A 15,322-nucleotide genomic window follows, 5' to 3' on the forward strand; every position below is an offset into this window, starting at 1 on the left:
TTGGCATAAAGTGTGATATAGTTGACAACAACATGACAAAATATTTTAATGCCTGAAAGGAGCAAGGCAGAAGACAATAATTACAATGTTAGAAGAGATAAGGGTGAAAATAAGAAAAAGAGTAGGACAGATGAGGAATTTTTGTAAAACTTAAATCAATTACATTTCTCCATTGGCTATGAAAGTAGCAAATGATAATACAACAAAGTCTATGAAGTGCAACATAGAATGAAATTCTGATACAGAGTATTAGGTGCTTGATAAAGAATAGAGACATATTGTGAATTTTTCTAGACAATATCGTAGCTGTAGAGAATGAATGTTGAAGGGCATACCCTACCCTCATACAATAGTTGTTCTTCACCACAAAAAATTAGAACCAGTTAACTGCATCTCTCACTAGTATAATACAGAAACTTACATGAACATATACAACTATTCAATTAATTTTGAATATTAATATATTGTCAGAATCATAGAACATCTTCGTTATGCCACCTTTTGCTAGGAAGATGTCAGGTAGGCCTGACAAGAATAAAAAAAATAATAAGGTAAAATCAAAAAGAAAATAAAGAAATTATTCAAGAAAGGCCATAACAAGGATCACAATAAAAGAAAATGTTCAAGAGGTGTAGCTGTTGTTGATACTAATATAAATTCTGGCCCTCATCAACTGGTGCAGATCCAAATACATATCTAAGTGTAGATTTAAATTCATTATTTGTTGCAACACCTACTGTTGAAAAAGAAATAGGTATAACTGAAAGAGGAAAGGATAAATTAAATAATTTTACACAAAAATATTTTGCTTAATGTTTGTGTTGTAAACTAGTTATAAATAACTTCTACTTAATATCTTTCTTTCTTTCTTTTTAGGATGCTGGCACTCGCAGATCAAGAATTTTGAAATGGGACTAGTTCACACACAAAGTGGATGCACAATTCTTAAGGTAAGTTTTGCTATTTAAATTTCATTTACTAACTAAATTTCATTTATTACAATTGCTATAAATATTAACACTTTCTTCATTTGAGCAATCTGAAATGTCTAGTGAGAGATCCATAAGTGTTAAATCTTCAACAGTTGTGACTAACAACTTAAAATATACATCAAAAATTAATGTAAAATGAGAGAAAATGAAGTTATGACCTTCAGACAACTACAAAAAATGAGAGGAAAAATTAAATGAAGACAAGATCCTACGTTGTATACTTCAATCAAGAAAGCTCTAGTGTTCAATCTCTATAAGTTGTTGACATATAATGTTAGTTTGGTATAAATATTGATAATTGTGACTGCATTTAAGATAATATTTTGATAGTTCACTGATGTTGGCAGCTGTATTTGCTTTTCAAATAATTTGTTGGTTATAATTTTGATAGTTTTGTCTGCTTTTTAAAATAATTTATTAATTATAATTTTGACAGCTTTGACTACGTTTTGTAACTGTAATATTTTTAACAATTATGTTTTTTTGTAAATGTATTTGAAAATAAAATATAAATGCACTCATTTTTTATTAATGATTATGCAGTTGTGATTGCCCCTTTTATTGATGCTGAAATGTTTGGTTGTGCTTATGCAACTATGACTATATTTATTAATATCTGGTGTAAATGATTGATTGTTTATTCTTTAATTTTGTGATGCTGTATACAAAATGTGCAGTTTATGCACCACAAAAATTCACATTAATCAACCTAAGAAAACCTTACCATTTCATTACAGTAAACTATCAAAGTTCATTACAAAGTTTACAATTTCAACCCCTCACAGCATAACAAAAACAAGGACATTAACAGTTTATGACAACCTTCTTGAATTTCCTTTCTAGTACATAAATTAAAACAAAATACTAACACCAAAAATACATACACAAATGAGAGTAGTCCAAAGGTGTTCCTCCTTTCTCTTGGACTTAGCCAACTTGATCTTCTATTTCTTCTCATTTGTCTTCACCATCCTCAAATCATCCTCGAAATTATTCAGTTGAAACTTTATTTTGTTCATGTCTATTTTGCTTTTCACAAATTTAGTTGTCCTAGTAATCTCGTCATCAATTATTTTTTGTTCATGAATTGTACATTTTGTAGAAGGTTCAACTCTTTCCTCAAACTCTTCAATTCTTTCCAACAGTTTAGAAATAACAAATTTGAACCTTGAATCAATATAGACATTCTTTCAAAGCCAAAAATAGCATGATCTAACATTCTACAATGAAAGCAATTAAATTCGTATACACTATCAAGATCAATGTTTGAATAAAAATTCAATAAAAATTCACTCACCCCATGGTAAGGACAACTCCAATATCTTCTACCCAAATTTTTTAAGGCTCATAAAGTCATCAAAGACAAAAGATTTCCATATTTATAGCGAACCTTTTTCAACTCATGATCTTCTTCTTACTTACAAAGTCTACTCAAGCTTATCTTAACCATTATTAAAGTACCTCGATTAAGAAAAATAATACGATTGTTCGATCGTGAAAAAATTAATTCAAATTTGATGAAACATTTGAGGGAAGAAACAGTTATCAAAATTAAAAAAAAAAAAAAAAAAGAAGAGAAAAGACCTATACTTTCTCGCAATATAGTAAGAATTCAAACGATTAAAAGGGTTTAGTTATCAATTTTTTAAAGAAACGAGTTTGAGTTTTGATGTTTGATAACCAATTTAGGAATTAGGGTTCTTGAGTTTGGAAATTCCAAATTGACTTTCATGATTTTTTTTTGATCAAAATATTCGTTGGGAGCTTCAATTTATTAATTTTTTAATATTTTTTACCGTTTATTTTTAAGTTTTAAGAGATTGGACGTGCTTTTCATGAGTGTAAGAAACGGACCTCGACATGTTCATTGCGAGAAGTAAATAAATTCACTTTTATATTATATAGATGTGTAATAAGTCATATTAATAATTTAAGTATGTCTTTAACTTTTTGTGTATAATTTAAAATAAAAATAATAAATTTTTTGTATTATGAAAAAGTGAAAGTGATTTCAAGTCTTATTTTAATTAATACTTATATTGAAAAGTGCAACGTTTGGTAGAGGGTGTTTCCATTAATTTTCGTAAAGGTGGAAACCTTTGCTTGACCTTTAAAAATGTAGACTATATTACTATTTCTTTCGTTTTGTTTTGTTTTAGTTGGCATTTCTGTTTTTAAAAAAATTATTTTAATTTATTTATTTTATTTATAAAATTGAAGAAAATTATTATATTATTTTAATTATTAAATAACTATATAAAATAACTATATTTAAATTTATATTCTATTTTAAAAATATAATTAATAAAGTTAATTTATGTGAATTATTATGAAATAACAGGAGTACCTAACTTATTTGAAACCTAAATAGGTTGCTTCATACCGTCCCCCACTTATACAACCAACCAACCCACTCAAGCTAAACGCCATCTTTCAGTACTGTAGCTGAGAAGAGGTAGAAGAAGAAATTACCACTACAATATCAATTACTTCCCTCTACTGACTCCCCATCTTCCATTGGCTCTTCCAAACACATACATGATGGAAATGGTAAATCCTCTTCTCTATATGCATATGGTGCAATTAATTTCTAGAAAGCATTTGGTTATGTAGATATAAATGATACTCTATTTATTTCAAAATAAATGAATTTGTTGAGCTATTTTTTAATATTTAAAATAAATAAATTATTTATTCTTCAAGATATGTTGAAATTTTTTTTTTAATTTTATCATTTTATTTAATGAGGATTTTAAGAATTTTACATATTCTAAGAAAGTAATTTAAAAATAATTAACAAGATAATAGTGAAAAATAACTTACAAAAGATATTTTTCTTTAACAGGCGTGTCATTAATTAACGATTTAAATATTTTGATGGAGGGAGTAACTGATACACATATATGTTATAGGAGTACTCATGTAGAAGATCAAATGGAGTGCAGATTCCAGTATTTGGAGAGTGGGACAAGGCAAACGAGATGCCAATCACCCAGTATTTCGAGTCCGCCAGACAAGCTGGGTTGATACGCGACAGCTGCCATTCTTCACAAGAACAAAATCCTCACCTGTATTTCCAGCAACCTCACTTTTCTGCTTTCCCTCACACAAAGGTCAGTTTTCCTCTCTTTTTCCCTTTTTACTGGAGCATCTTGGGGATTTTCTCTTCTTTATCACCTTACTTCCGCACCTCACTGACGAGAGTTAAGTTATTTTCTGCCTCAATTTAAAATTTATATATTTGAAAACTCAATATCGAGTAATACAAATTCAATAATTAAAAATTTTATTCAACAAAATACTAGCTTGAGGCTCATAATCTGAAGATTCAAAAGAATAAAAAGATTACTCTATCCGTTTTAAAAAGAATGATCTAATTTGACTTGACACCAAATTTAAGAAATAAAAAATACTTTTAAATATTATGATCTTAAATTAAAAATATGTCAAATGTATCAAAATATCCTTCAATTTTGAAATCTTAAACATATTCTATGAAAAGTTATTTTTTAAAAAAAAAAGTTATTTATTTTTAAATGAATTGAAAAGAAAACTAGCTTTTTTTTTTTGAAAGGAAAATAGCTCGTTATTTTTTAAAAAAGAAGTATGTACATACTAGTATAATTTCCCGATAGTTTGAAATTGACACCCTTATTGAGCGGCCCCGCCTTTTTTTTTTTCAACCAAAATTCTTATTTTATTAATGCAAAGCCGAATTTAAAGAATTAAGAGATGTAGAAGTATCTTTGACAATCCAACAAAGAAAACAAAGAAATCCACACTAATCTGTCTACCAACGTACGAGAAAATTTAGCCATATTATGCGCTAACATATTCCAAGATCAAGGAATATATATAACTGAAACTTGTTCAAATATCCTCATTAGCTTTCATATATCTTCGCACATGGTATCTATCTCTCATGAAGCTACACTCCTCTTCATAATCATGTCCACTACATTTTTTGTGTCTGATAAAATTTGTACCTTTGTCCATCCATTTTCTTGAGCTTTTTCCAATGCAATCCGAATTGTAAGTGCTTCTGCAATGATGATCTTCCCAACAAATTGAAGTGGGGAGCCAAGGGCTTGAAGCAAATTTCCAGAGTCGCTTGATATCTTAGATTTCTGTTGGTGCGTATTTATTTTTACACTTAATAAAATAAATAACGAGTCACCTGATATAGAGTATCTTTGTGTAGTTTGTTTGTGGGAAATAAACCTTTCATTATTTCCACACTTGATTGAATTTTATCAAAGCTTTTTCGAGTATTATTGACAGTCTTAGATTTTAAACATCAAACAAGGAAAACACTTCCTTCCGTCAATATTATTTAAGAGTTTCTGAGGCAATAACTAAGGGTGTTCATGATAGATTTGAATTAATTTTTAATTAAAATTAAAATTAAAATTAAATTATTTTAATTAATTTTTAAAAATAACCAAATCAAATCTTATAAAATAAAAATCATTGGTTTGTTTCTTGTCGATTTAAGTTTGGTTTGGTTTGATTTATTAATTTTTAACTAATTATTGATAAATTGGTAAGGATAAAATAACGGAGACATGAGATAACTATTTTAAATGAACATTAGAAATTAATGAATTTGTCTTAGTTCTCGCAAGATAAATGTATATAAATCTTTTAATATTTTTCAGCATTATTTTAATGTTTTAGCATGTTTAAGTTGCATAACTTTAGAAGTTATCCACATCACATATCTAACATCCACAAAACTAAACTTTAAAATTTAAAATAGAATAGTTAACTCTACAAAAATTAAAGAGGCGACCTTGAAGAGTAGATGAATGCCTTAACAAAGAAAATTAAAATTGATAAAATACGACACCATAGACAATTAGATCTAGAGAGGGTTGGGTTTGAGCATGTTTTTTTATATATTAGAAAAGTTGATTTGACATGTTAGTTTTAGGTCATTAATAAAAATTTTGAGGATATTATGATCTTTGAAAACATTTTTGCAATAGTAGTTTGCTTAAGAAGATTGTCTTTTCTGTAAAACTATTTACCTCATCAATAAATCGAAAAAAATACCATCTCATTTTTGTTAAAATTACATATCATGCCCTAAAAAGAAATGTCATTGTATATTGTGGGTCCATTGTGCTTTTCCAAATTGACACGTGCATAACCATATATTTTCCATTTGAGTTGGGTGAAGGATAATCACTTATTTATATCATTATTTTATCGTCAAATAATCATAGAAAGTATTAATAATGAAATTTAATTTTTTAAAATATGATTAATAAATTTGAATTAGTAAAATAAACACAAAAAAATATTTTCTAAAAATATAAGTGGATTTTACTTATTTGTTTGTATTACGTATACAAACAAAAAATATTAGAATTATTTCAAAATTAGATGCATTAGCTTTCTTATTTTTTTTCCTTCCTAATTTCACATAAAAACAAAATTAACCAAGAAGATACTATATTCATATATTTCGTATAGATTTGATATTCAAAGTTTAGCCATAAAATATTGAATTAATTTTAAAAATTAGTTAAATTAACTCTCAATAAATAAAACATAACAAGTATTTTGAATTAAAGGAAGTGAAATGAAAAAATCACATAAATATACAATGTTAGAGCCTATATTATAAAATCTACCAGAAGATTCTATTTTACAAATTATACCAATCCAAAACTAACAAAACCTATTAAATAGGAGGATTTTTTTTTAGAAAATTAAATACACAGAAAAAAGGGCACAAAAATCGTTTTAAGCCCTTGTTTTCATTTCCCTCTTCGTCTTCATCATCATCCTGCTTCTGCAATCCTCCTTCCCTGAGCTTTCTACTGAAATTTTGAGTAATTATATTCAACTCATTGGATATGGTAGATCTCTTTCCTTCTTGGAAACTACTTCACGAAATCAGTGGAAAGAGAAAAAGATTGATGAATATGCATCATAAGCTTGATGTAATATTGGAGAATATTATTAATGATCATAAACAGAATAGAGCCAATGGGAAAAAAGGCAACTGTGAATTTGGAGGTGAAGATCTGATTGACGTTTTACTCAGAGTTATGGAAAAATAATATTCACTTGATCGTCATTCCGCGTGATTTCTCGTAACATTGACACAAAATATCATTATCATAGTTTTATGATGCTTTCTTTCCTATTTATATTCTGTTCCATTTCATCTTTCTAAGTATATCTCCCATTAAAGTAATAATCACATTTCATCTTTCTGGTTGGAATTATGCAGTACGAAGGAACTATATTCAGTTTTTTCAATGTAATTTTGAAAGACAATCTTGTTATCCATGTTAGTTGTCGTTGTGCTTTCTTGTAGTGTCTTGGTCTTGGAGTTTTGGTTATGTTTGTTGTTTCAAGGTCGAGTGTCTTTCCAGAAGATCTAGGAGGATTCCCGGTAGGATTGGTGCTAGATCCAAAAGATCCCCAACCTTTCCAGACAGTTTTCTCTTTTTGAATAGAAGAAACCATGTACTGATACTTAAAGTTATTCCCATTAAAGCTACAATACTAGATACTACTATCACTTTCCGAGATCTTTATTGCTTTCTTTGAGAAATAATTCGTTTTCTATCATTTTTCACTCTCCTCTCTCTGACCTCTCCCCTATCAGATTTTTTTCATTTTTCCGATGGTGACATGTGTATTTGGTCTGTCTGCGTGTTGATCGTATTCTGTGTGTGTACATTGTTATCGGTGATGTCCGATTTGTAGCGACAAAGATCATGGCTTTATATCTTCTCCAGTTATTTACATATTTTTGTACATGTAGAAACTGATGTTTTTATAAACATGATATAAATATGGTATAGAAATTGGTGTTTCATAAACGTTATATATTCTGTAAATGGTATAAAAATAATGTAAAAATTGGTGTTTCTGCAAACATAATATGCATTTGATATAGAAATTGGTGTCTTCTAAAAATTATTTAATTACATCCTAAAAATATAATACAAATATGGTATAAAAATTGATTTTCCATAAAGGCTATGTCAAAAACCTACATTTAAATATGGTATATTTCTATGAGGTATAATCACCTTCTAAAATAATGATATAAAAATGATATATAAAATGGTGCTCTATAAATATAATATGAAATTGATATAGAAATTAGTGTTCTCTAAAGATTATCTAAATATATTGAAAAATTATAATATAAATATGATATAGAAAGTGGTGTTCGTAAAGGTTATTTCAAAACAACTTATGGCAGTTGAATAGTTGGTAGATTTTGTAAATAAAAGCTACCTTTTGTAAATAAAAAATAATAGCGGTAGATTTTGTAATATAGACTCTAAATTTGTATATTTATGTGATTTTCCCAAGTAAAATTTAACAGTATTGAGCCCTTGCTGATACGGGCTATATGCCCCTAATTTTTTAAGAAACGAAACTTAAAAGTGTTGCAGTGTATGTGAAAGAAGTAGACTTTAATTTAATTCATGATGAGATGAATATAGAATATTTATAATTATTTATGAAAAATAATTATCATTTATTTAAATAATTATAAATTTTTTATATATAATTCATTGGTTCGATTTAGTTATTTATCCGGTTATTTTTTAATAAAATCAAATACAAGTCAAATATAATTGATTTTTAAAATTTAAAATCAAACTAAATTAAAAATTAATCTTTTTAATCAATTTAATTTCGTTTTTAACCAAATGAACACCCATAACAATAGCTTTTTTTTTTTTTTTTTTGGTTAATTGGAAAATGCATTAAAAAAAAGTGGTATTTACAGAATAAGAGCTCAGTCAGGCTCAAGAACAAAAACAGCTAGGCTATGCTCAAGAAAGAATACAAGAACACTTCTAAGATGACTAGTTCCTGCTATATCTGCCCATACAAGTTGGATTACAAAAGGAGGGGTTACAAAAAATTTACAGTTGTCAAAAACTTTCATTTTGACACCATGTTTAGCTAATGCATCAGTTACCATGTTCTACTCCCTATAGCAGTGATGAACTGGTGGGCATCCCAACCTGCATTCATGGAGTAAAGGGGAGAAGATTTTCATTCTTAAACATTAAAATAACCTCTTTTGAGTCAATGTTAAAAAGGGTTGGCTCATGTTCTTTTTTCTATTAAAAATAAATATCCAATAATATTTGCTCAATATATAATTTATATATTTTATCTTTAGTATTAAATACGATTCATTATTTAATATAATTTTAAATATTAAATTTATTATATTTATCGAATAATATGCTAGAACTATATCTATTATTTATTATATTTTAATATATATATTAAGTCAATAATAAATAACTATTGATGAACTAAGATTTTAAGAAAATATAGGTTAAATAAATTAAAATCGGGGAATAATAATTTGAACCCCAAGAAAGAAATATGATAAGAGTCATGATAGTGCAATGAAATTGTATGCCTAGAAATATGATCAGAGTCACGATAGTTTTATGAAATTGTATAGCTGGCGTCCTATAATATTAGGGGTCATTTGATTTGAAGATAAATTATGTTAAAATTAATTATATTAAAATTAGTTATTTTGAAATTTATTAGTTTAATATTATTTTTTAGTAGTTGTTTGATTTATGGTACTAAAAATAATATGCATTATATTTTTTTTAAGAATATATTGTTTGTTTATAAAAATATCCTTCCCCTTGTATATGTGAAAAGTGAAATCAAAGAATAAGGGTAATTTTGCAATTTTATAATTTTATCTCAAGATAAATTATGTTGGGATTATTACACCACCAAAAGAATGGGATGACTTATCTCGGTACTATTTGTTAGCTTCGAAATAAGTTATCTCGAACTTGACAACCAAACAAGACACCAAAATTTTTATCCCTGAACTACCTCCATTTTGTATTAGTTGACCTTTTTTCTAAAAATGTATTGTTTCAATTTAATTGTCCAAATTCTAAAATCAAGAATATTTTATACATATATTTTTCATTTTACCTGTGATATGAATACTAAATACATCCACAGTTTTCAAAATTATTGAATGGTGTGCCTAAATGATCTCAATTCTCAAAATCAAAATTAAATGATTATTACTAATTTCAATTATAAATACTCAGTGTTTTAGACGTACTGTATGAGATGGAGTAATATGTAGCAAATTTTAATATTTAATCATTTTGATTATTGCACTTTAAAAGACATACAAAGATAAATAGGTAAAATGTATCTCTATTTATTAATTTTTTAATAGATGTGTAAAGTTCATAAAAGCTAATTAATACAAAATAAAAAAAGATATTATTTAATCTCAAAACTATTTCTTTTAATACCTTACATCAAATGAGGTCTTAGAGTACAATTATTATGGCAATAAAAATGATGTTTTTTTGAATTTTGAATTGTGTTGCTCAAAATAGGGGTGTGCATCGACCGATTTGGTTCGATTTTATATATTATCAGTCCGCTTAATTAATTTTTGATTTTTAAATATTCTAAATCAATAATATATTTTTTATCGATTTTTATTTATCTATTTTTAATCAGTAACGATTTTTTTTTATTTAACCGATAAAAAAATACTCATAAAATAAAAATAGTAATAGCAAACATGAAAAGAAATTGAATCTTAGTTGCAGTTAAAAATCCTACATTATGTGTTTTAGTTTACAAGAATCTTCAAACTCGAACTAAATGTTGTTAGGAGAAATTAAGAGTTTGTATAAGTGAAATGATAAGTTTGTTAATTTGTAGAAATAAAAGAGAAATTAAGAGAAATATATATACGTGTAAAAATAGTAATTTAATATATTCTTATTGAGTTATCGATTTATTCAATAACCCAATAAAAAAATCAAAATCGAACCAATAACTCAATAATTTTTTCTTAAAAAATCATTAAACAACCGTTAATCTAATAACTCAATATCAATAAATTAATAATATTTTTGTCAATTTAATTTATTAATCGATTCGATTTTTACCCACCATGGCTCAAAGTGATAGCTAAGTTTCCAACAACTCAACCCAATTTCAACGTTAGATTTGGAAGTCAAGAATTGGTACTTGACTTTTTAGCACCACGTTATTTGCCTCGAACTTAGTATAAAATGTGTTTTTAGGAATAACGTCAATTATTCAAACATGTACAGCTTCAGGAACTATCATGTGCAATTATAAATGCTAGTTGTACTTAGATATCCTGTTTAAGTTCATTTTTCATTTTTTTTTTTTGTGGAAAGATTAACTGAAATTAAAGGTAATCCCTCACTTCCTTTTTATAAGTTCCCTATATCTGTTTTATACAAATCATGTCAAAAAGAAATTGAACGTAATAAGTAGACAAAAAAGAAATAGCAATATCACAAATTAATGTAAAGAATACTTCGGTGCACAAAAACTTTCTTTCTAGTCCGAGGAAAGGGGAACAACAGAGGCTTATGTACGCTCATTTGTACGAATTAAATCCGTAATCTTTCGACCAGATGTCACAACTTTACCGGTTCAAGGGCCCCTTTGATATTAGATATTTTTACATTAGTTAATGTGGGGAAAATATTTGTAATACAGACAAAAGGAGCAATAGCTAAGAAGAGGTGTCCTGAGCAGAAATGGACAGGAAAAGTAGAAAAAGTAAGGAATGAAAGTGGGCCTCAAAGACAGACAATGAAGTCGGCCCAGCGGCCTACTAATGCTAAACCTGTGGACGAAGATCTCTACAAAATCCCTCCTCATCTTCTTCCAGGCTATAAGCGAGTAAGTTTTTCCCCATTTTTCTTCTCTCTGAAAAAATATTTACCGTTTGCATGATACATTTGTGTGCTTTCTTATTATTTATGAATTTTGAGAATCCGTCTGGATTAGCTGATTGTAAACAGCTACAAAATATTAGGTGGTTAAAACCCTATTTTAAGTGCTAAATTAATTTTATAAATGAATAATTGCAGACTTAAATAAAAGTGTTAAAACTGCTAATGTGTTTTATTTAAAAAAAATAGTACTTTATTCTTTTATTAGCTCTTTTGTTAGCATAACTAAATACCCTTTATTTATTTTTTTTGTCAAAAAGAAACAACTGGTTTAAAACTATCCTTGTAGAGAAAAAGGAGATAACAAATATAGAAATTATATAACGGAAATTTTTTTTTGAATTAAAAAAATATTAAGAATAAAATAATAAAATATTTGGTCAAATAAAAGTTTTTTTAAGCTTTAATGTTGGGAATGACTGACCATGCATTTGATTGATTTTCACTTGCAAACGCTTAGATAGTTTGATTTGGTAGAGTGTATAAAAATAATGCTGAATAGGTGTATTGATAATGATGTATTAGATATGTTAGTATTAGTTATACAAGTAATATTTTTTACGCACTATTTGGTTTGAAGTATTAAAAATAAAATATAAAATATAATTTTTATCAAATAATATTTATTTATTAAAATATCCTTTATTTGACAATCCACGCTCTTTTCAATCTCGTGTTAAACATGAAAAGTCTTCACTGGAAAGTTCAGACACCGAAATTTTAAAAATGAAAACTCTTCGCTGAAACGTTCTAAGACACCAAATATAGCTAACTTTACATTTCACTGAAAGTCTGGGCAATAAAATCGGTGCGCTTTTGGCCGTCAAAGATGCTGATTTCACATTTCATTGGAAAGTCTGGGCAACGAAAACGGTGAATTTTTCATCGGAAAAAAAGTAACACATATTGGAAAAATAAGAAAAATTAAATAGAGATAAAATTTAAGCTAATTATAATATTTAATTTCATTTGACATAAAAAATTTAAAAGACAAGCTATTTGCAACAATTTTATATTATTTATAAAATTTAATTTTCGCTGAAATGAATACGTTTGAAATAAGAATGGAAAAGGAATTGAAAAAAATTGAGGCGTAAATTAATCATTTAATAAGTTAATGCAAATGTTGAAAGCTTTGTATGACTAATACATAGAAAAATGTTGATATTAGTTATGCATAGCATAATATACAATAGCGTATAACTAGTGCTTGCATTAGTTATACATAGATCGAAAAAATATACCAAATTAGATATTAACAATGCATAGAGCTAATGCATGCATTAGGTTTTTTTATTACACTCTACGAAATGACACCTTAGTGTTTACCAAAAGCAACGACAAACAAAAAAGTATTTATACAAAGAAGTTTTAGTTATTCCTGAATTTATAAGATTTTATTTAGTGTATAGCTAAATTATTAGTTGTCTTAAAAAACTCTCAAAATTTATTATTTTAATAGGTTGAGTACCACAAAGAGGGCGTTTGAGGGACGAAAATATTTACCATGTCATCTTATTTCAACGGTAAAAACTGAAAAATCATCATTTTTCTTTATTTTTTTCATAGTTTTAAAGCATCCATCTCTCTCTTCTCTTCCTATTTATTCTCCCTTCTCCTCCATTACTTTTAAAAATTTTCAAAATAATTTTCTTTCAATATAATTTCTATGCTTTAAATCAAATCCCTAATCGAAACAATAATTAAAATCTAATATGAAACACTAACCGAAAAAAATAATCTCATATTTTAACTCAAGAAAACAAACAAAAAATACATTTTTTTTTAGATAATAGCTTACTTAATTGCAAAAAATTCAATCCAAAAATTAAATATTCACTCAAAGCTTCAACTCTTCTTTATTTTGGAACAGAGAAAAACTCAAAAATTAAAAGCTTACACAGAAACTTTTAGGAAGTGAAAATGAGTAATTTTTGATATAAAGTAAATATGAAAGAGATATCGATATTATTTATCTATGTGTGACAGACCATTATTCCACCATATGCGCGTGTATTTTACATGATTGTAATCTTTGAACCACGAGAAGGTACGTGATATATTAAAATAATAAATTTCGAGAGTTTAAAATAATAAGTTTCGAGAGTTTTTAAGACAACTAATAATTTAAATATTCACTAAATAAAGTCTCACCAGTTCAGAATTTTTTAAAAAACTTCTCTATTTATATATATGAGACCAGCTTGTAATTTAGGCAAACATCCTGAAAGTTGCTTCGTCTGGCATAAACACTACTACACTGGTGTAAGTAGATTTTTGCGCCTTCCTTGGACTATTTCCTTGTTTGAGCTTGTATTTTTTTTTTAGTAACCGTAGTGTTCGGATTAGATTACATACCTCGATTAATTTTACGAAATATCTTGCCACTTCTCATCGGCAACAGGTATCAGGTAACTCTTACCCCGAGGCTAGAACAGATTTTAAGACATCACTTGGTATTTATCTCTACTCGAAATGAAACCTGAGACCTCAAGATGCTCAATCGAACATTGTTGAACTACTAAGCCACTCCCTTGGGTTGAGCTTGAGCTTGTCATTTTACTCTCCTCCAGCACAATTTTTTACAAATTTGATACTGAGATCAGAAATAGATTATCTTGGCTTTGCAATAATAATATCAACTCTACTTTGTTAAATACTTTCACCTTTGAAAAAAAAGAAAACATTCAGATTTACTTTTATCCTCTCAAAAAACAAAAATCAGATATATATATTCAAGCACTCCACCAATCTTAATTTATTCACGTTAGTATTTTTCTTCAATTGTTTGATAGTTATGATTACCGTCGGTACTGCACCGACAATATCTGTCAAATCACTAATCTGCACTAACATAGACATGTGCTATACACATTGCAATTATATCAAAAAAAAAAAAAAAAAAAGGAAAGAAAAAGAAGATGTCAACTTTGCAACGTCTTGGTTTTTAGCTCTGGAATGTAACCGTTCGAAAAAAACTCCAATATAATCATCAAGAAACTCGGGATTTCTTTTCCTCTGTTTGTTTTCTCAATTTTCAAACACAGCAGTATGAAAACTGAGAGAGTGAGTTCACCTTCACATTCAATGATTTTGTTTGCATTAAACCAACTGATGAACAACATTTTCTGACCATTTTTCTTTCCTTATTTGATATGGATACAGAAGAGAATGTTTGGTTTCTTCTCAAGATGCCTTGCTCCGCCTTGCAAGGCATAGGTGCGATTCTTCTCAAGATGCTTTGCTCCGACTTGCAAGGCATAGGTGCAACTGCCCAAGGCCATTGACATGCGAGATTTTGATAAAAACAGCAACAGCATCTCAACTCCGATATTGAGCTAATCTAGGAGGAATGTTTTTATGCTGTGTACCAGTCTTTTGTATTCCACCCTCTTTTTACTTTTCAGATTTTTTTAGTGTAAGCTATGAACTCAATATGCAGCAAAGCATACAGCTAATGAAATCTTTTTCTGCAGAACTATTCGGTATATGCACGATTTCTACATCATACAAAACGAAAATAACACTATACTAATTCCACCTTATTTGTAATGG

General features: G+C 27.7%; 1 protein-coding gene across 1 annotated transcript; it reads left to right on the top strand.

Moving 5' to 3' along the window:
* Positions 1–3,141: 3,141 nt before the first annotated feature.
* On the top strand, positions 3,142–15,242 carry LOC107850833. The gene is made up of 4 exons (XM_016695616.2): positions 3,142–3,542; positions 3,905–4,105; positions 11,529–11,714; positions 14,933–15,242. The coding sequence occupies exons 1-4, from the start codon at positions 3,531–3,533 to the stop codon at positions 14,984–14,986; spliced, it is 453 nt and encodes a 150-aa protein (XP_016551102.1). The 5' UTR covers positions 3,142–3,530; the 3' UTR covers positions 14,987–15,242.
* The last annotated feature ends 80 nt before the right edge of the window (positions 15,243–15,322 follow it).

Source organism: Capsicum annuum, chromosome 12, assembly GCF_002878395.1.
Source record: "Capsicum annuum cultivar UCD-10X-F1 chromosome 12, UCD10Xv1.1, whole genome shotgun sequence".
Taxonomy (NCBI): domain Eukaryota; kingdom Viridiplantae; phylum Streptophyta; class Magnoliopsida; order Solanales; family Solanaceae; genus Capsicum; species Capsicum annuum.